This window comes from Spea bombifrons, chromosome 11, assembly GCF_027358695.1.
Source record: "Spea bombifrons isolate aSpeBom1 chromosome 11, aSpeBom1.2.pri, whole genome shotgun sequence".
NCBI classification, from domain to species: Eukaryota; Metazoa; Chordata; class Amphibia; order Anura; family Pelobatidae; genus Spea; species Spea bombifrons.
Window position 1 is genome coordinate 37,398,316 of NC_071097.1, and position 22,395 is coordinate 37,420,710.

Consider the following 22,395-nt stretch of genomic DNA (forward strand, 5'->3'; position numbering starts at 1 on the left):
GCCACAAATTACTGGGACAGTCCTGTTGCTTATGGCACATTGAAGTGTCCCTTTAACCAGCGACAGGCTGAGCACAGAAGTCGGGAGTCTATAAACTGACCAGCTGGGAAGAGGATCCATTCTCACTGGAGAAAAGATGATAGAGAGGGGGGAGAGAAGAGAGAGAGGGCAAACGATGGAGGCATTTAAACACATAAAGGGGTTAAACAAGGGACGGGAGGAAAGTTAACGGTATTTTAAAGAAAACAAGAGACCGGAATCTAACACTAGAGGGTCAGAGGCTGACATGGAATGGAAGTTTTACTTTACTGAGAGGGCGGTAGATAAATGCAACCGCCTCCCAGCAGAAGTGGTAGAGGGTAATACAGTGAGGGTATTAAGAAAGACAGAGATAATCGCTTTGTGACAAATGGTCTCCCAACTGCTAAAGTGCGATCGTTGATTGTTTGATCCACACACTCTCAACACTCTCACCTTCCAGGACAGACATTAGCGCGTGGCCAGGTCTGCTCGGGTCAGAGAGGGTATACAGAGAGGAGGTTACGACACACCGGCCCCCGCAGCACCAGTCCCGTGGACTACCATTCCCATCATGCTCGGCTCCGGCTATAACGGACAGCGACGGGGATTCCGAAGCCCTTCCTGTTTCCGTAAAATACCGCATTTAATAAAATTAAACAAATTAAAAAAGTCAGCTAACTGCGGCAACGCGAGTTCAACAACATCACGGAAGACATTAATCTGCTGACGCGCCGTGCGGTGCGTAAACATCCTTTTTGTATTAATTATGCACATTTTGTGTATGAACCGGTACAGATAAGCATTAAAAATGTATCGCTGCGTGGAATTCTGCTGGCTGCTTGTAATTACTGTATTTGATCGCCCGCAATAATTATAATGAATGCCGTATCACTCCGGCTAATTATAGTGCTCTGCCGGCTCTACGTGCAGCGAGTTTGGCGAAGTCACGGCGGCGGTCTCTGCGCCTCCCGTTCTTCTCTTGGTTTTCGCCCGGAGCCATCCCTGAGACTCCGAGAGAATGAATCTTTTATGAATAAATGGGATTTCTAATGGTTACAGATATGTGAACGTATACATTCTCCATAAACATTTATCAAAATAAGCGCGCCGGATGGCGGCGAGACGCACTTTATAAAGTTTGAAAGAAAATTTATCAAGTGAATAGCGATGATCCCGCGGTGACAGCGGCTTAGAAGCCGTAATTTTCAGAGGTATTAATGAGTAACAGCCGTTCGCAGGTAATAAATAAAATATTCTAGATAACGCTCCGCGCATGCAGGTAAAAAGCTTGGAGCGAATCACTGCGGAAAACAAATCGCCAACTATTTGCTTTTTAACTAATCACAGCACCGGAGTCTCCTCTGCTTCACACTGCAGCCCATTATATGCCTGTATATTCCTCATATTATATATTATATACTCTCCCGCCGTATAACTAATCCCGTCCTTATAACCCGTTATATCCCTGTATATTCCTCATATTATATATTATATACTCTCCGGCCGTATAACTAATCCCGTCCTTATAACCCGTTATATCCTGTATATTCCTCATATTATATATTATATACTCTCCGGCCGTATAACTAATCCCGTCCTTATAACCGGTTATATCCTGTATATTCCTCATATTATATATTATATACTCTCCGGCCGTATAACTAATCCCGTCCTTATAACCGGTTATATCCTGTATATTCCTCATATTATATATTATATACTCTCCGGCCGTATAACTAATCCCGTCCTTATAACCCGTTATATCCTGTATATTCCTCATATTATATATTATATACTCTCCCGCCGTATAACTAATCCCGTCCTTATAACCCGTTATATCCTGTATATTCCTCATATTATATATTATATACACTCCTCCCGTATAACTAATCCCGTCCTTATAACCCGTTATATCCTGTATATTCCTCATATTATATATTATATACTCTCCGGCCGTATAACTAATCCCGTCCTTATAACCCGTTATATCCCTGTATATTCCTCATATTATATAATATATACTCTCCCCCGTATAACTAATCCCGTCCTTACAACCCGTTATATCGCTGTATATTCCTCATATTATATATTATATACTCTCCCGCCGTATAACTAATCCTGTCCTTATAACCCGTTATATCCCTGTATATTCCTCATATTATATATTATATACTCTCCGGCCGTATAACTAATCCCGTCCTTATAACCCGTTATATCCTGTATATTCCTCATATTATATATTATATACTCTCCGGCCGTATAACTAATCCCGTCCTTATAACCCGTTATATCCCTGTATATTCCTCATATTATATATTATATACTCTCCGGCCGTATAACTAATCCCGTCCTTATAACCCGTTATATCCTGTATATTCCTCATATTATATATTATATACTCTCCCCCCGTATAACTAATCCCGTCCTTATAACCCGTTATATCCTGTATATTCCTCATATTATATATTATATACTCTCCCCCCGTATAACTAACCCCGTCCTTATAACCCGTTATATCCCTGTATATTCCTCATATTATATATTATATACCCTCCGGCCGTATAACTAATCCCGTCCTTATAACCCGTTATATCCCTGTATATTCCCCATATTATATATTATATACTCTCCGGCCGTATAACTAATCCCGTCCTTATAACCCGTTATATCCCTGTATATTCCTCATATTATATATTATATACTCTCCGGCCGTATAACTAATCCCGTCCTTATAACCCGTTATATCCCTGTATATGCCTCATATTATATATTATATACTCTCCTTATAACCCGTTATATCCTGTATATTCCTCATATTATATATTATATACTCTCTGGCCGTATAACTAATCCCGTCCTTATAACCCGCTATATCCCTGTATATACCTCATATATTATATACTCTCCACCCCGTATATTAAAGGGATCTATTGGATCTGATAGCGCCAAGTTTGTTGGTTGTGGATTCCACATCTTTACTGCTCTTACTGTAAAGAACGCACACGTTATTCGGCTCTTAGTAGCTGCTCTGTTAGAACTCGTATTATTCCAGTAAAGGATTCTCAGTGTTGAAGGGTAAAGAGGCCACCTGAGAAATCGGCTACGAACCATGCGCAGCAGAAGATGCTTTTGGGAGATTTCCACGCAGTCTCTGTCAATATGAATGTTTTTTTATATCGAGACACAAACCGTTCACATTTTGTGACAGCGAGCTAAATCGAGACCCCCTCACTAACATGCATGTCACATCTCAAAGGTCAGCCGTGCCCTTGGGGAATGATGAACGCTCCATGTTCCCTGCTTACAGAAGCCGTCAGAGTCCTTTAGGGATGAGCTGAATCTCCCCGCCGCTGACAGCTTCCCGGCATCTGTGAGAAGAGCTCCTCGCTCGGATGGGGACGATGGGGGCGCATTATTTTTTTTTATTTTGGGGGGCTCTGAGTCTGAGGGTCTTTTTTGTGGGTCACATATCCCAGCTGACCTTATACCAGAGACCTGGTTTGGGACCCTGACATAAAGCACACAGAGGGAATAAAATCTGTAAAAATGTGTATTTTATCTGATTGCCATGGTTACTAATGTCCCCCAAGTGTCATACAGAACCAGCCTTACTTTTAGGATAGCGATTCCCACGTAGGTTTCAATTTCTCCTGTAAATTCTAATAATTAGAAGTAAAATCACGCACAGAGGGCAAACCCGTGGTGGGTAAACCAGGCATCGCCACCACGGCCTGGAACACACAAAATGACTACTTTTACGCTATTATTACTAATAGTGACTCACACGGCAGTGACTTTTGGGCTAAAAGCAGCAAATTTATCAACCGTATCATTCTGACTACCTGGGAGATGGGAACTCACAATGCCGGATCCTGATTGGGTGAAATACAGTAATATTTTTCTCCAGTACACAAAAATATTGCTCCTTTTTTGCCCCAAAATATAAAGTTTTCAGGCAGCTGCATATCAGCCGTTTGTATGATTCTCGCTCTGTTATCTGATCCCCGATCTACTAAACCCCCCGACTCCTTATCATACTGCCTGAGGGGAGCAATAGAATGCCTCAGTCTTAATCACCCAGGCGGGGTTCCAAAGAAATAGCTTTTTACAATCCTGACTTCAAATCAGCTGTTAAAAGGGACATCGGGGTGGGAGGAAATGATTTTAATTAAGGGATTTTTTATTTTTATTCAGTATTTATTAACTTATTTTCCCGCTTCTTCCTATAAATCGCTACCTTATAAAAATGCATAATATTTAGCTTTTTTTAATTTTATTTAAAGAAACCCCCCTCTTAAGTCTGGCCACATCCCCCTCCTCCCCATACACCGCAAGGGTCCCGGTCTGAACACTCGACACGTCGGGGGGGGGGGCCGTGGTGCAGAATTTCCCCGGGATAGATCCCTGCACAAAAACAACAAGTTTCAGGTATTGAGTAGCAGCTCGTTATTCATTTGTTTTATTTTTTGATCAGCAGTCTGTATTCAGCGAGTTTATTGCAAAAGTTGCATTAAAAAAATAATGTTTGATTTGTATAAAAATAACAGAAAAAAAGGGGCGCGCTTCAGAAGCACCGGCCCGCCAGCCGTCTTTATTCTTTTGCAGAAAGCAAGCGTTTTTTCCACCCCGCTCGCCGGTATCGATAGTCATTTCTGGGAGTCGATTTGCTGGAAATTGCTTCGCGATCATTAATTCTGCAAAAGGAAGAAAAGGAGCCTCCATTCCTGCCGACCTCCATCGAGCGAGGGTCTTCCATTCATTCAAATTGCAGGAACACAGAGAGCCCCCCACAGCTGCAATCATTGTGAGCGGAGAAACGCGCCGCTCCTTCCGCCTTCTCTGAAGGATTTGGGGTAATTTCTTCAAAGAATTCCTTTTTTGCTTTGTTTTTTTTTATGCTTCTGCCCCCCCCCCCCGACGCGTTTTCAGCCGAGAGCGATCCGGGGTCATTTATTTCTAATGAAAACGTTTGCATTTCACACAGAAATACAAATAAATGGCCGCCTCGTTCCTTGACATTTTCTTCCTGTAGACGGTAAGCTCTTCGGCCCACGCGTTTTGCTTCCGGCCTCCGCGGAGAGATGAGCAGCGTAAAGAAATATATATTCCTCACGGTGTAACAATGGACGGCGGTTGAAGGGCCGCAACCCCGGCGCATTTAACTCCATCACAGGCCCCTTACATGCCACACGCCGGGGGTTCTGGGTAACGAGGCAATCGCCAGGAGTGTCCTACTTGTTGCTATGGAGACGGCACCACTTTGTCCTCTTTGCTCCAGAATTGCTGTTCATTCCATCAGGATCCAAACTGCTTCCCATGTCTCACATACTGCCCCCCCCCCCGCACAGCGCGCCCCCCCTCGTGTATACTAAGCACCATATTAAACCCCTCGCCCCCGCGGACCCTCCGCTCTCTCGTCAGGAGATGAATAGAGCGCCGGCTCCGCGGGGATATTTTGCCGGCTCGGGGATTTTTCAGCTCCGGAGCTTTCATTTCAAAGAGACTTTTAACAAAATCCACAAAGAAAATAAACGGAGGATAAAATAATTATACAGGGGGCGGGGTCTCCGCAGCCAGAGGGTCTTCCAACCAGCAGATGACTCGGAAGCCGCACCGCGCAGAACGCTTCAGACAAGGGGCAGGAAAACACTTCTGGTATATATATACTGTATCTATATATATATATATGTTAAATGGCCTCTAATGTCCTGCCTGTCCCCTGCGGCCCCTTTGGAGGTAACAGATCCCGGATGGAGGGCTCGGGGACGCGTCTCCTCGTTAGCCTCGCATCTGGCCGGGAGCCGAAAGCTTCTGTCAACGAGGAACAAATGTTTGTAAAATCGCAACATTGTAGCCAAGAAAATAACAATTACCGCTTCCTCCCCGCGTCGGGGGGGCCGGGGGCCGGCGAGGTCACAGGATACGGCGTTAATTTACTAATCGCTGCTCGCCGTCTGACCTCCGATACATCATCATGCGCAGCAACGCGGACTAAACTAATTAACAGATTATTTAGAAGAAAGGAGAGGGTCGTTATGCCGACGGGTCTTGTTGAGTTACTATTCCTCACAGGTGGGGGCCGCGCATGCACAGCGACGTGGAGACAGTTAATAGGGGGAGGGTGCCGGGGTAATAGAGGATACCCCGGCACACTAACCGCGGGCAGCCTCTTTACACGCGGAGCTCGGTTACAGCCGGGGGGCCCAGAGATGCCCAACTGCCCCGGATTCTGGACAGACTGGGGAACATGCGCGTGAAGAGGTAGCACTTACAAGGATGATCAGCCATGGGGTTTTAAGTGACCTAAAACAGAGTTAAATGCCAAGAGGGTGGGCGCCAGCGGGGCCGGGGGTACAAACTCCGACTGTTCTGCAGACGGGGTATATTTGGGCGCTCGGCCTCACTTCCTACCCTCCGAGCGGCGCATGTTCTACAGACTGACTTTTCAAATATGTCAGAACCACTTTATTAAAACTATTTTTGGCTGCAGAACTGTTACCCGTTTTAACGGAGCCTTATACCCCCCCCCGGGACCGTATACCCCCCCCGGGGACCGTATACCCCCCACCACGCATCTCATCAACGCAATTAAATATCTGGAGCAAAGAATTATTTACTCACAGAAATGGGGATAAAAAGCGATTCTCCGTTTCCTTCGACTTAGAAAGTTGGTATCGCAGATAATATGTAGATTCTCATAACATACCTGCCAGCTGTCCTTGTTTACCTTTTCCAGTCTCTTTTCCCTAACCTTTGTGCCCCTCCCCCCGATGTCCCTCTTTCCTCCCCTTCATGCCGCTCTTGCCTCTCAGCGCATGGTCGCAGGTAATAATGAATATTTATCGGCTGCGCGTGTTCTGTGGCCCCCGGGGCCAATTCCCTGTGAGCTCCGTTCAGTGCTGTAGCCGAGTTCATGCATCATCCTCGTACTGTATTTAAACGAATGCCATAAATTATTAACATTATTTAAACCCAGAGATAAAGCGGGGGCCGCCCCATCCATCAGCCCCGCGCGGCCCGGGGGGGGGGGCTTTACTAATTCATGCCTTCGGTCCGCGGCGGCCGCCATCAAAATGAATCGTATTCATCATTCTCGTTCCGTGGCTCATTATATTGTGTGTTTTTGGCGGATTGTAAGGGATCGCATTAAAAAGTGATGCATTAATATCTGTGATGCGTTACCGGCCTCTGACATCATTCATCCTGTCCGAGTAACGCTAATATAAACGAGACGTCAGGGTAAAACCCCCGAGCGCTCATCAGAAAGTCCGGGAACCCAGAAATGTCATTCCTGATCACCGGGTGGAGGAGGGCGAGAATTTGGGGAGAATTCTGACCCCATATGCAAATTGTGCCCCCCCCATAACCGACATGGTGAAATAGAGATATTTAGTCGCCAGTGTCTACAAATTGTGAAGGCTGGGAGGCTGTTCCACTTTTCTACCACCCCCTAAACTGTTTATTACTACTATTACAGCCATTCCTGATACAAAAAGAGTAAGGAGGGCAATAATTCTCCAGGGCCACTGACTGATGGAGGCAAAACAGATACAGACTTTAAGCTGGAATAACGCAGCCCCTCAAATCTACCCCACCCCCACCCCCACCTGTGCGGAGAGCTGGCGTTCCCAACGTCATTCTCCTGAACATAAACCGCGTGACTGAAAATAAAACGTTTTCGGTAAAAAAAGCTTATTTTTGAGCCATTCATAAAATTAAATAGTGCTATCGGTTAGCGCGGGGTGGGGGGGGGGTTGGAGACCGCTGCTCGGCCCTCAGGACAGAGACACGGAGACGAAGCGGCGATTGTTCTTTAGCTACAACGTTACCCGGCCCTCCGGCGGAGCCTTTTATTAAGTGAATAACTGGCCGGTTCTGCCGTTTTATCGATCTTTCCCTCGGCTGAACGGCGGCTTCCTCGCTAACCAGCATCACCCCGCACGACGGCCCCTCCGGACCCTGCGCCTGACAGCCGCTAACTGCAACATGTCACGTCCGTTACCCCGATGATTAAACAGGTTCCCTCTCCCAGCGTGTTCCGTGTTCCCCTTCACACCACACGCCATGAACACGGCGCCAATTAAACATGCTAACAGCCCGGGCGCATCTCGAGGTTCGGTCGGGACCCCCTCTGCGAGGATCGGGACCCCCGGCTGCGAGGATCGGGACCCCCGGCTGCGAGGGTCTGTCTTCTGCTCGTTGTCTCTCTCTCGCTCCACTTAGGCTGCAGACCCTTATTTATATTCATTTTAAACGAGAACACCACGCTGATCATTAAAGAGACCCCCCTCCCCCATATAACAGCTGAGCGGACCCTTTAAATTTTAATGGTGCCCATCCCCCCTTCCAAAGGCACGAGGGGATTCCGCAGATACCCCCCCCATGCCCCTCTGTGTACCCGCGGCTATTTGCTGCGCTGGAGACGCATTTCCCCGAACAATCTCCCTGCACGTCATGTACTTACTGACAGGGACATCAGGGGGCTTCTCAGGAGACCCCTACACAGGCGTGAAATGCGCTCCCTAACCTGCCACTGGCTGACCGCTTCAAGCAGCCAATCAGTGGTGAGAATCATTAGACAACTGAGAGGACGTTCTGCTGCAGTGCTGAAGCTGCAGCTTCCCTATAATTTTATATATTTTTTACATTTAGGGGTGCGTATTAAGGTATTCAGATGGGGTTTATGGGGTTAATTTAAAATGCATTCCTCTATCCCGGGGCTGCCAGGGGCATTAGATCGGCCCTTTAGTACACCGTGGGGCAGGGATCCGACTCCTGAAGACTGATAACGGAGAAGCGGGCGACTAGACGGGCGAGCGGCTCCAGACCGTACCCGTTACACCGTTACACGGACCGGCGGCGACTTCACAACCCAGCAGCTGCCGCTATTTTCTTAACAAATGTAGGAAAGTCGATAAATCCGAGTCTCCGCTGCTAAATGTTAGCGAGATAAGAGAGAAAATGCGTTTACAGGGCGGCCGACAGACGTCAGGAGCGCCGAGCGGAGAGAAAAGTCACCGCGATTGCGATCGGCGCGCTTATCCCGAGTCTGAAGAGCGACAATAAAGCAAGAAATAGGCGAAAAAGCCCAAAATGGGGAGTTTTAAAGACGCAGTTCCACCTAAAATAGTATGGTATAAATAAACGTAAATCCCGATACCCTTTGCACCAATCGCACGACGTCCGAGACGCTCCGATTCCACCCCGAGGAAGCTTCGTAACCGCCGAAGGAAAAGGAGAAAAAGGAGAGTATAAAAATTCTGCCTTTTGTCCGTTTCACCCGTTTCCGCCGATCCAGCTGGAGAACTTTCTAAATTGGGCTGAAAAGGAGAAACGCTTCCTCCGCAACCCCGAGACGGAAAAAGTAATCAGACGGAGAGATAATCGTGATGCAGAGAGCCGCAGGGGGGGGACATGCGGAGAACACGCAGCCGGTGAAGCTAGAACATGGGATCCAGAACGGGGCTGATGGGGACGGATCGCGGACGTCTGAATCCCGCTGGCCGCGTCGGGAGTTAACGGTTTAAACCTGAACCCAAAACCATCGGCCGGCCGGCACCGCGAGTGATGTTCGGTATTAGCGCTCGTTAACCGGATTCGTACCGCGTGGTCACCAGCCTATAACCACAAACAGTCCTGTCCAACAGAAACCACGTACAGCCCCCCACATCTCACTCTCTATATCAGAAACCCAGACCCTGCCAGCAGATCGGCCCCCGCCGGCCCCCGTCTAGTCGCCCGTTTCTCCTGCTTTAACGACTCAAACCTTAATCAGTCGTTGGTCGCTTCTTAGATTCAGGAGCCGTATGTCTATCCCATGCATGTTTACATTCCCTCACTGTATTACCCTCTACCACCTCTGCCGGGAGGCTGTTACACTTATCTACCACCCTCTCAATAAAGTAAAGCTTCCTTCCATTCCATCTCTGACCCTCTAGTGTCAGATTCTCTTGTTGTTTGGAGTCGTCCTCCTCCGGTTATCCGAGGGACGTTGGTCGATGTTTGACAGACTGAACCAGGAGAGGGAAGGAGAGCGTTTCCTAGCGCGACCGCGAGCCGTTCAGGGATTCGCCGTCTTTATGGATTTCATTGATTCTAAAAGTTCTTAAACTCAGTAATTTCAGCAAATCACCAAATTCCATTATTCTTGGATCTGAGATTCTGGACAATGAGGGGCGAGAAATATATAATAAGAGGATTGGCCAAAGCCGGGCGGGCGCGCGATGTACCGGCGGCGAGGTCAGGGATCAGCGCTGATCACAGCCGCCGACTGACAGTCCGGACGGGACGCTCCCGCGGGGGCCACCGGATAATGGTCTTTGTTCTCTGCTTGGGGTCAGAGAGGCCTCGTCCGTGGGAAGAGCCAAAGAATTACCCTTTATTATGGGAAAAGGCTGAAAGGCGGGAGATATCGGATAGATAATCCCCTCCGGCCCTCCGGCTGTGGTGCGGGGGCCGGCGGGTGATGTCGTGAGGACTGTGACACCCGTGAGATGGATCTCCCTGGGAGAGGTTAAAAGTCACAGATGCGTCACAGGGGGCAAATATTTGGGGACTTTGCTGATTTTGCCTTTTCTGTGATATATTACGGGACGGTTATAAACGGGCGGCGTTAGCGAGGCGGAAGCCGGTACAATGTATTCAGCGCGTAACGGCCGCTCTGCGGCACTCACAGGGTTAAACCAGTTTATTCCGACTTCCAAGCCCAGATTTCTGTTCTGCTCATCACTTTATTAATTATTAAACGGGGATTCTTCAACGTGCGCTTCGGGGGGCCCGGGGGGGCCGGCCGCTCCGTTACTTGAATATTAGGATCAGTGACTTCATGTTAAATTCATTCAGGATTTTCCCAAAATCCACCCCAAATGTCGCATTATTTTAGAGGCGGCAGCTCGTCGCAGGTACGCGTGATGTAATATAATACAGATCCTTCCTTCTACCATCTCTTTTCTCTTGTCCTGTGAAACATACCTGCCAAGTGTCCCTATTTAGTTTGTCCAGTCCCTCTTTGGGTCATGTGCCCCTCTAATGCCCCTCTCGCCTCCCCTGTTCCCCACATTCCTCCCCTGATACCCCTCTCCCCCCCCGATGCCCCTCTTTTCTAGGAGGTCAGAATGTTTGCTGGGTATGAGTGGATCGCAGGGTTCTACGGCCCTAAAAGCCCCGATAATGTGTATAGAAACAGCAGGAAACGGCTTTATAAATGAAACGGGGAAATAAACCCCATTATTCTTCCAATAAATGCCCTGCTATTTTTAGGGGGTGTGGTTAGAGGCGTGGTTAGGGCGGGACTTTGCAAGACTGTGACCTAATATTAAATATTTATGTATCAAAAATGTTGTTGTGAAAAACATAGAAGTAAAAAAAAAACAAAAAAAAACAAAGCAAAAAGTCGTCCCCCGAGTGTTTATTTTTTTTATTCAGGGGGTCGGGTTGCGTAATTTTTGCCCGGAGCGATTCTGTAGAATTATTAACGGCCCCTCTGGTTGCCGGATCAGTCTGGTTCGGAAGTCATTCAGGTGAATGTAGAAAAGGAGGATTATGGGAGATCCAGCACTAATAGGCGGTTCTTGCGCAGAGTAATTGTTTCATGGCGTTTGTGCCCAGAAGATATTTAATTGGCGCCGTGTGCCGGGGATTCGTTTTGGCGCCGGAGCGCGAGCTGCCGAGCCAAAAAAATATATATAAAAAAAAATATTCTTTGGGTGCCGGTAATAAATTCAGAGCATCTACTCTGCGACTGCCAGCCGGGACGCCTTGGCTGAGGCTTCAAAGGCAGAGATCGCTGGCAGACGGCGATAAAATAAAGAGACTCGCGAGGGGCAGATTTCATGCATCCTCTGGCGGGGGAGGGGAGTTATTTATTTGTTTGTTTCAAAGGCGCAGAATTCAATCTCTTTATAGAATTAATGCGGCCAAGGAAAAAGAATCGAGGAGTCAGAGAGTTCAGTGCCGGCGGCCGGCTGTTTATAAACCTGAACTTTCCTGCTGATAACGGGAACAGCCTCCCAGCAGAGGTGGTAGAGGGTAATACAGTGAGGGGATTAAACATGCGCGGGATAGACATACGGCTCCTGAATCTAAGACGAGACCAACGACTGATTAATTCTTTACAGCAGGAGAAACGGGCGACTAGACGGGGGCCGGATGGGGCCGATCTGGGTTTCAATATATATTAAAGTCCCTTTAAGAGGTCAGACTGCAAACTACCCCCATCACACCGAGCCGCTTCTCAGCTTTCTCTAGCAAGCGGCTGCAATAAATTTGGGGGGATCTGGGATTTTTAATAACGCGCGGCTGTCACAAAGCGGATGTCAAGTGGAGAAAATGAATGTTTTTTGCTGTCTTTTTTTCTTGTGTTCTTTGCCCACAAAGCTAAAAGTGATTAAAAGTCCCGGAGCTCGCGTTGCGATATCTGATTTTTATTATTTTTAGAAATGTATCTCGCATGAAATATTAAGTCATCCAAGTTCCATACAAACTCGATTACGCCGCCTGACATCGGGGGAAATTCAGAAAAGTTCTCTGCCTGAGATTTCCCGGCATACGGGAGGCACAGAAAGATTTCCATATTCTACCCCGACGTTCCTGCGCGACGCTGGATTATACTTTCACGCAGACGCTGAAATATATAGAATTCAAATGATTTCGCCGAGAGAAACGAGGAGGATTTACGGCGGCCGAGGGTTGGAGGAATTATCCGTATCCAGAACGTTTAACCCATTAATAGGTCACAAAGATTTAGTGTTATTTAGTGGTTTTTTTATAGCGCCATCATAGTCCGCGGAGCTGCACATTTAATGGAACGATTCGCAGGCTGAACTATGAACTGCTTCGGCCCGGGACAGCTTATTGCCCCGGATACCCCCAGTACAGAAGAAAGCTTAAGATTAAATCGCTCCGTGAGTAACCCGGACCCTCTGTGAGGACTTTCATATACATTGAGATACTTATTGGGGGTGGAAGCTGCAGCCCTGCTGCTGCAGATGCCCTTCTTCATGGGTTGGTATTTCCTGCACCTGATTAGCTGTTTGAAGCCCCCAATCAGTAACAAGAAATCACTCCCATTCAAAGCGCTCGCCGTGCAGACCCCCTAATAGACCCCCACGCTCGAAGTGTCCCCCCCGAGCCAATGCGGGAGCTGACTACCATATCTACTGTACGGGTAACAGCCGCGGGGTGGGGGAAGGGGCAAATACTTATGGGGGGATTCTGCAACATGCCCCAACGCTTTGGCCAAAGGGCCAGCGTGGAGATGTAAAGGGACCTCACTTATTGCGTGTCATGTGACGGCTGCAGCGATCCGCAATCTCAGACACAAAGGATTTGCCCCTTCACCCCGCAGCCGGGGCAAGACAACCCCCAGAACTCGGGGCCCCGGTCAGGAACAACAACACAGACCCCTGATCCCCGCTCCCGAGGGCTTCGGAAAACGATCACTAAGCGTCTGATGAAAGAGGAAACAGATTGAAGGAAGGGAAGCGAGGCGGAAGCCACAAAATATTATGAGACGCGGCGCCGACGTTTGATTTCAATCCAGAATCAGCATCTTGAGATGAAGAAAACACAGTCTGTACCAGGAGTCCGGGGGCCGCGCCGGGGAGGGGTCCAGGGGCCGCGCCGGGGTCCGGGGGCCGCGCCGGGGAGGGGTCTGGGGGCCGCATTGGGGAGGAGTCCGGGGGCCATGCCGGGGAGCGGTCCGGGGGCCGCATCGGGGAGGAGTCCGGGGGCCCGCGCCGGGGAGGGCTCCGGGGGCCGCGCCGGGGAGGGGTCCGGGGGGGCGAGGTGGGCCATGCCGGGGGGGGGAGTGGGGTTTATAATCATGTTCACTAGCGGCACTCGGTCTCGTCTTAGATTCGGGAGCCGTGAACCCGTTTAACTCCCCTTCATGTATTCATTCTTTGTTCCTTTGCTGTGGAACCTAAGGGGTTAACCTGCAGTCCCCACCCCCCCTTTTAGAACTTTAGTAATTTTGTTCACTTTGTTAATTGAATTAATATCGACGAGTCTTTCGCCGGATAATATAAATGAATAATGATCGTTGAGTAGTCAGACAGAGTGATGCGATCCCGCCGAGTGGGTCCGTATATTAATCAGGGGGCGGCGCCGGACTCTTCTCATTTACATTTAACGAATGATTTCATTGAAGCCACGGGGGTCCGAAGACCGGCGGTCAGCCCCCCAAAGTCAGAATAGCCGGGGGAAGCCAGCGAGCACTCGGCTCCAGGAATCGCTTGCGTCCTTTAATTAGGAGTCTGTAACTAAACGGTTATAAAGCGGCCCCGGCGCCGGGAGGGGATTCTGGGGGTAGGGACCACCCTTAGCGCATTGCAAGAACAAGGGAGCCCGGAACCGTTCGGGGGTCGGCGAGAGAAACGAGGGGAAATGACACCGACATTCACAGAAACGAGGGGAATGACGCCGCCACCTACAGGTCGCTCCGGGAACTGACCGTAGAACCCTCTGCACGGAACAGGTTCAGGAATCCGTCCTCAGCCAGGGGGGGAAGATCAGTAGAACATCCATGCGGAAGGATCTAGAACGCGACTTAATGGGTTCATCATCCAGCTCCTATCACAGGCTGTCCAGGGGGCGGCCTGGCAAGGGTTGCAGTTATTTATTGATTTGTACAGCGCCATCATATTCCACAGCGATGTACAACGGGCGGTTAAAGAGCATCGGTGCCTTTCACCGTCCCCCAAGCTAGAGATCCCCATGTGCTGCGCAGCATCAGACCCCCGTGGCATCAGAGCGGGGTCCCTGGCGCTAAAAGATGAGGGGCCCGGGAACTTTTTTCGGGGGGCCGAAAGCTTTTTTTCTGAACATGAAAGATGCGGTCAGATCCGTGTTCATCCGATAACACCAAGAGACCACCGAGAGACCAGCGGGAGACCACCGAGCACTCGGGGCAGCTGCTGCCATTAACTGGGGGCTATTAATAATACATTATTCCGGTCAGACATGATTTCAGAGCCGCCCTGCGGGGCACATGCTCCATACGTGTTACACGCATGTACCGGTATATAAGATAATAATATATGATGAGACGGCCGCGCTCCGCCTCCCGGTCCAATAATTATTACCCTCTGAACACAAACACACATTCACTCCCCGGCCCAATAACACCCTAATCATCAGACACGGGGGGGGCGTCTCAGTGGGGGTCTCCCCGACCACGAGATCCACAAACGCAAATAAACAGATTAAAAGGTAACAACGTAACTGCAGAACATTCACAAAACAATCCGCCTCCCGGCAGACGAAGCCAATCCGTGATATCAGCAAAGGGTTAAATTACCCAAAACCAGAAGAAGCGGCTAAAAGACGTAAAATATCAGCGGGGGGGGGGTAACGGGGAGACGTCTCTTACCGGACACGGTGGAATCCGCTTTAAAAATATCCGACAGCCGGCTGTTGACCGGTTCGTAGGGCGAGTCCTCGAGCAGCTCGTTACCTGCGGGCGCAGAGAGAGAGCGTTAGATATACGCCGTATCCGCGGCGTCGCTATGGGAACGGCGGCCGCGCATCACATTCACGCTCATCCCGTAAACGCATCAAGGCTTTATCTTGCTGCATTTCAGCAACCCGCTGTCAGCACAGAGTAAGTAAGCCGTTTGTTCCTGCCAAGTGTCCCTGTTTAGTTTGTCCAGTCCCGCTTTGGGTCATAAACCCCTGATGCCCCTCTCTCCCCCCCTGATGCCCTTCTCTCCCCCCTGATGCCCCTCTTTTCTAGGAGGTCAGAATGTTTGCTGGGTATGAGGGGATCGCAGGGTTCTACAGCCCTAAAAGCCCCAATAATGTGTATAGAAACAGCAGGAAACGGCTTTATAAATTAAATGGAGTAAATAAATACGTTATTCTTCTAAATGCCCCACCCAGTCACAAACCCCGCCCCAGCCACACCTCTAACCACACCCTCTAAGCGGTTTAACATGTGTGTGGTAAAGACTTTGGCACTGTGGGGGGGGCAGTAAAAATGAATAGAAATAGACTGTCCCCAAGCTATGACATCATCAAGATATACCGTATGTAATTAACTACTGCAACCGACACCTGTTAATTTGCATATGGGGCTGCTTGGTGATGTCACGATAGAGGGACGGCTCCATCAGATGTAGAGATCGATGCCTGTGTTTAGTACGAAGCCCGCCGCCTGCGCATGTTTCAGGATCTCCTCGGCCGTCAGCCCCCTGCGCTCGAGTGAGGACAGAAAATCTGCACTTTGGGGGCATTTAAGGAGTGGGGGATGGGAAACTAATCTACAGAGTAATTCCAAAAATAAATAAACGAGATCTGGGGTAACTGGAGTCGCGGGGCAATTAGCTCCTTCCTGTGTTATTTCAACAAATGCATTAGTTTAATGCCCATGGGAGGGGTATTAACCCCTAACGCTGTTAATAGCACGTGATTGGTGGATAGAATGGAATTCCAGTGCAAAATGGAACAATCGCCATAGCAACAAGTGGAACATTCCTGCCTCTTTGCACTAAATCCCCAGAACAAACAGCGCAGCCTTTAACACGTCTCTAACTGGCAAAAAGAGAGCCTGTCCATGCACGGCCCCCCCGGCTCTCCTGTCCCATGCGCGCCCCCCCGGCTCTCCTGTCACCTGCGAGGACGCCCTCGGCTCTCCTGTCCCTGCGCGCCCCCCTCGACTCTCCTGTCCCTGCGTGCCCCCCTCGGCTCTCCTGTCCCATGCGCGCCCCCCGGCTCTCCTGTCACCTGCGCGGACGCCCTCGGCTCTCCTGTCCCTGCGCGCCCCCCTCGGCTCTCCTGTCCCTGCGTGCCCCCCTCGGCTCTCCTGTCCCATGCGCGCCCCCCCGGCTCTCCTGTCACCTGCGCGGACGCCCTCGGCTCTCCTGTCCCTGCGCGCCCCCCTCGACTCTCCTGTCCCTGCGTGCCCCCCTCGGCTCTCCTGTCCCTGCGTGCCCCCCTCGGCTCTCCTGTCCCATGCGCGCCCCCCCGGCTCTCCTGTCACCTGCGCGGACGCCCTCGGCTCTCCTGTCCCTGCGCGCCCCCCTCGGGTCTCCTGTCCCTGCGTGCCCCCCTCGGCTCTCCTGTCCCATGCGCGCCCCCCCGGCTCTCCTGTCACCTGCGCGGACGCCCTCGGCTCTCCTGTCCCTGCGCGCCCCCCTCGGCTCTCCTGTCCCTGCGTGCCCCCCTCGGCTCTCCTGTCCTCTGCGCGCCCCCCCGGCTCTCCTGTCCCCTGCGCGGCCCCCCTCGGCTCTCCTGTCCTCTGCGCGGCCCCCCTCGGCTCTCCTGTCCCCTGCGCGGCCCCCTTGGCTCTCCTGTCCCCTGCGCGGCCCCCTTGGCTCTCCTGTCCCATGCGCGGCCCCCTCGGCTCTCCTGTCCCTTCGCGGCCCCCCTCGGCTCTCCTGTCCCTGCGCGGCCCCCCTCGGCTCTCCTGTCCCTGCGCGGCCCCCTCGGCTCCCAGCTGCTTCCTCTGCAAGCGCCTGATGTACAGACGTCAATAAAACACCCAATAAACGGACTAAAGTATTGATGGACGAGCTAACGAGTTACTTAATCACTTAATTACTAATTAATTCAGTTAACCCTTTGAGGTAACCAAGTGCAGAGCGGCAGATGTTTTCACACAAAAAATACTAAAATTTGGAAATCTCTTTTCATTAAATTTCTTGTATTCCGATTGTTACGGCGCCCAGAATACTGACCACTAATCACATCTATATACCGGTATATATTTATATAACTTATTAATAACGGAATACTGACCGATAATCACATCTATATACCGGTATATATATATATATATAACTTATTAATAACGGAATACTGACCACTAATCACATCTATATACCGGTATATATATATAACTTATTAATAACGGAATACTGACCGCTCATCACATCTATATACCGGTATATATTTATATAACTTATAAGTAACGGAATACTGACCGATAATCACATCTATATACCGGTATATATATATAACTTATTAATAACTGAATACTGACCACTAATCACATCTATATACCGGTATATATATATATAACTTATTAATAACGGAATACTGACCAATAATCACATCTATATACCGGTATATATATATAACTTATTAATAACGGAATACTGACCGATAATCACATCTATATACCGGTATATATATATATATAACTTATTAATAACGGAATACTGACCACTAATCACATCTATATACCGGTATATATATATAACTTATTAATAACGGAATACTGACCGCTCATCACATCTATATACCGGTATATATTTATATAACTTATAAGTAACGGAATACTGACCGATAATCACATCTATATACCGGTATATATATATAACTTATTAATAACTGAATACTGACCACTAATCACATCTATATACCGGTATATATATATATAACTTATTAATAACGGAATACTGACCAATAATCACATCTATATACCGGTATATATATATAACTTATTAATAACGGAATACTGACCGATAATCACATCTATATACCGGTATATATATATATATAACTTATTAATAACGGAATACTGACCACTAATCACATCTATATACCGGTATATATATATATATAACTTATTAATAACGGAATACTGACCGATAATCACATCTATATACCGGTATATATATATAACTTATTAATAACGGAATACTGACCGCTAATCACATCTATATACCGGTATATATATATAACTTATTAATAACGGAATACTGACCGCTAATCACATCTATATACCGGTATATATTTATATAACTTATTAATAACGGAATACTGACCGATAATCACATCTATATACCGGTATATATATATAACTTATTAATAACGGAATACTGACCACTAATCACATCTATATACCGGTATATATATATATATAACTTATTAATAACGGAATACTGACCGCTAATCACATCTATATACCGGTATATATATATATATAACTTATTAATAACGGAATACTGACCGATAATCACATCTATATACCGGTATATATATATATAACTTATTAATAACGAAATACTGACCGATAATCACATCTATATACCGGTATATACATATATATATATAACTTATTAATAACGGAATACTGACCGATAATCACATCTACATACCGGTATATATATATAACTTATTAATAACGGAATACTGACCGATAATCACATCTATATACCGGTATATATATATAACTTATTAATAACGGAATACTGACCGATAATCACATCTATATACAGGTATATACATTTATAACTTATTAATAACGGAATACTGACCGATAATCACATCTATATACCGGTATATATATATATAACTTATTAATAACGGAATACTGACCAATAATCACATCTATATACCGGTATATACATATATAACTTATTAATAACGGAATACTGACCGATAATCACATCTATATACCGGTATATATATATAACTTATTAATAACGGAATACTGACCACTAATCACATCTATATACCGGTATATACATATATAACTTATTAATAACGGAATACTGACCGATAATCACATCTATATACCGGTATATATATATATAACTTATTAATAACGGAATACTGACCGCTAATCACATCTATATACCGGTATATATATATAACTTATTAATAACGGAATACTGACCGATAATCACATCTATATACCGGTATATATATATAACTTATTAATAACGGAATACTGACCGATAATCACATCTATATACCGGTATATATATATATATAACTTATTAATAACGGAATACTGACCGCTAATCACATCTATATACCGGTATATATATATAACTTATTAATAACGGAATACTGACCGATAATCACATCTATATACCGGTATATATATATATATAACTTATTAATAACGGAATACTGACCGCTAATCACATCTATATACCGGTATATATATATAACTTATTAATAACGGAATGCTGACCGCTCATCACATCTATATACCGGTATATATTTATATAACTTATTAATAACGGAATACTGACCGATAATCACATCTATATACCGGTATATATATATATATAACTTATTAATAACGGAATATACAGCCGGGGACGTGGGGGGGGATAATGCAATAAGGTCCCCAATCTGCCCCCCACCCCCATAAAACGGATTAGACAGCCTCCCTGGGGACTCTTCCAGGAGGGGTGAATGAAACAAAGGGGTATTTTCCGGACGTGATGGATGGGGTAAGACCGCCGCGGGGTCCGTTCAATGCTCTTTTTGTGAGACGTCCCTCGCCGCCGGGCGTAAAGAGACTTCACGGAGGAGACCATAAATCACAGGAGATCGCTGAGAATCCTCTGAGGAAAGCGCAGATGTTTCCGGCGTTTCTGGATGCATCGCAGGACCCTGGCCAGGTCCCCCTCAGTGAGTGAGAGTAACCGCTGGAGCGTCCGCCACGTCCACTCACCGCGACGCCAGAAAAGGACCCTCTATCCGCTCCTGGGACCCCTTTACTTTATGGCGTCCCAAGCTGGTGCTGTTATTGTTTATTGACGTATATATCGCCGCCATATTCCGCGGCGCTGTACGATGTCCTGTTAACTGTTACTTTAGTGGCCCCTTCTTTGAATTCTTTCAAAATTATGTGAAGCCAAAGTCTGCGAAATAACTTCTCGCTACTAAACTGTGGTTTTTAACCAAAACTGAGTGTTTGGAGGATGGGAATCGGGTTCTTTAACCCTTTGCATGCTGGGCAGGATGAATTACAAAGAAAATCAAACAGTAACAATGTATTAAGCCCATTTCTGGTGCAGTCTCCATGGCGACAGAGAGAACGTTCATAACGGTCATGCTGCTTTTCCACATTCCGCCCAGATTGGACCCAAAAGCTTTAAGACGAGGCCAAAAATAATAAGACGCAAAGGGGCCGAGCATTTCTGGTTAATAAAGAAAGTTTGAATTATTGGAGGGACAGATACTTCCAGCAAAGCTGCTATTTACTGAGAGGGTAGTAGATAAGTAGAACTGCCTCCCAGCAGAACGGCTTTATTTCCAGCTGCTTTCTTTGCTTGAAGAAACAAAATGCTCGATATCTGGGCAGGAAAGCCGCTGTACACCGCTACGGCATATGTTAGCTCTAATTATAATTACCAGAAGTAGCAGAGCTCCAAATTCTATTAACCCCTTCCTCTCCTCACACGGGACTCTATTTAGTGTCGGAGTCGTTTATCTCCCGAGATTTATAACGAACAAGTTTGTTAAGCAGATTCCGGCATCCAATTTCGGATCGATGCGATGGATTTTCTTTCCAGCGGATACAAAAGCCGGGTAACGAGAGGATCGATATAACCAACTCCACTCGCTTCCAAACCACACGGGGTTAATCCCGCCAGGACTTCAGAGGGAAACGTTATTTACTTCCAGGATCGGCGTCTGATGTTTACGAGCCCTGAACATGTTAACGGCCTCGCTACAAGCGCTTCATTATCCGCATCCCTGCGCAGGGGCAACTTCCAGCGCAATTACCCATCAATCAGGGCACCGGGGCAGATCTCGGATCTATCAGTCTGGGAAAGAAGTTCATTAAATGCGCAGCCAGGACTCCGACTCATAAATCTTTACATTAAACGACGAGCTCGGAAGGACTGAGCGGCTTTAATACTAATCCTGGACGGCTGGGATAGACTAGATTGTAAGCTCCTTTGAACAGGGCCCTCTTGGCCTTTTTTCTCTGGCTAAATTGTTATGTGATTCACTACTTAAGTCCTGTTTACCCCCGTTGTACAGCGCTTCAGAGTATGACGGCGATATATAAATAATAATAATAACACACATTGTACAGCGCTGCAGAGTATAACAGCGATATATAAATAATAATAACACATTGTACAGCGCTGCGGAGTATGACGGCGATATATAAATAATAATAATAACACACATTGTACAGCGCTGCGGAGTATGATGGCGATATATAAATAATAATAACACACATTGTACAGCGCTGCGGAGTATGACAGCGATATATAAATAATAATAACACATTGTACAGCGCTGCGGAGTATGACGGCGATATATAAATAATAATAACACACATTGTACAGCGCTGCGGAGTATGACGGCGATATATAAATAATAATAACACACATTGTACAGCGCTGCGGAGTATGACGGCGATATATAAATAATAATAACACACATTGTACAGCGCTGCGGAGTATGATGGCGATATATAAATAATAATAACACATTGTACAGCGCTGCGGAGTATGACGGCGATATATAAATAATAATAACACATTGTACAGCGCTGCGGAGTATGACGGCGATATATAACTAATAATAACACATTGTACAGCGCTGAGGAGTATGACGGCGATATATAAATAATAATAACACACATTGTACAGCGCTGCGGAGTATGACGGCGAT

At 47.2% G+C, this 22,395-nt stretch overlaps 1 protein-coding gene across 1 annotated transcript in view; it reads right to left on the reverse strand.

Moving 5' to 3' along the window:
- GFRA1 (GDNF family receptor alpha 1) overlaps nucleotides 1-22,395 on the reverse strand; it is a 71,083-nt gene that overhangs the window by 38,516 nt on the left and 10,172 nt on the right. The window contains exon 3 of the mRNA XM_053450337.1: nucleotides 15,392-15,475. Coding sequence (XP_053306312.1) covers nucleotides 15,392-15,475 — 84 coding nt within the window. The remainder of the gene's footprint in view (nucleotides 1-15,391; nucleotides 15,476-22,395) is intronic.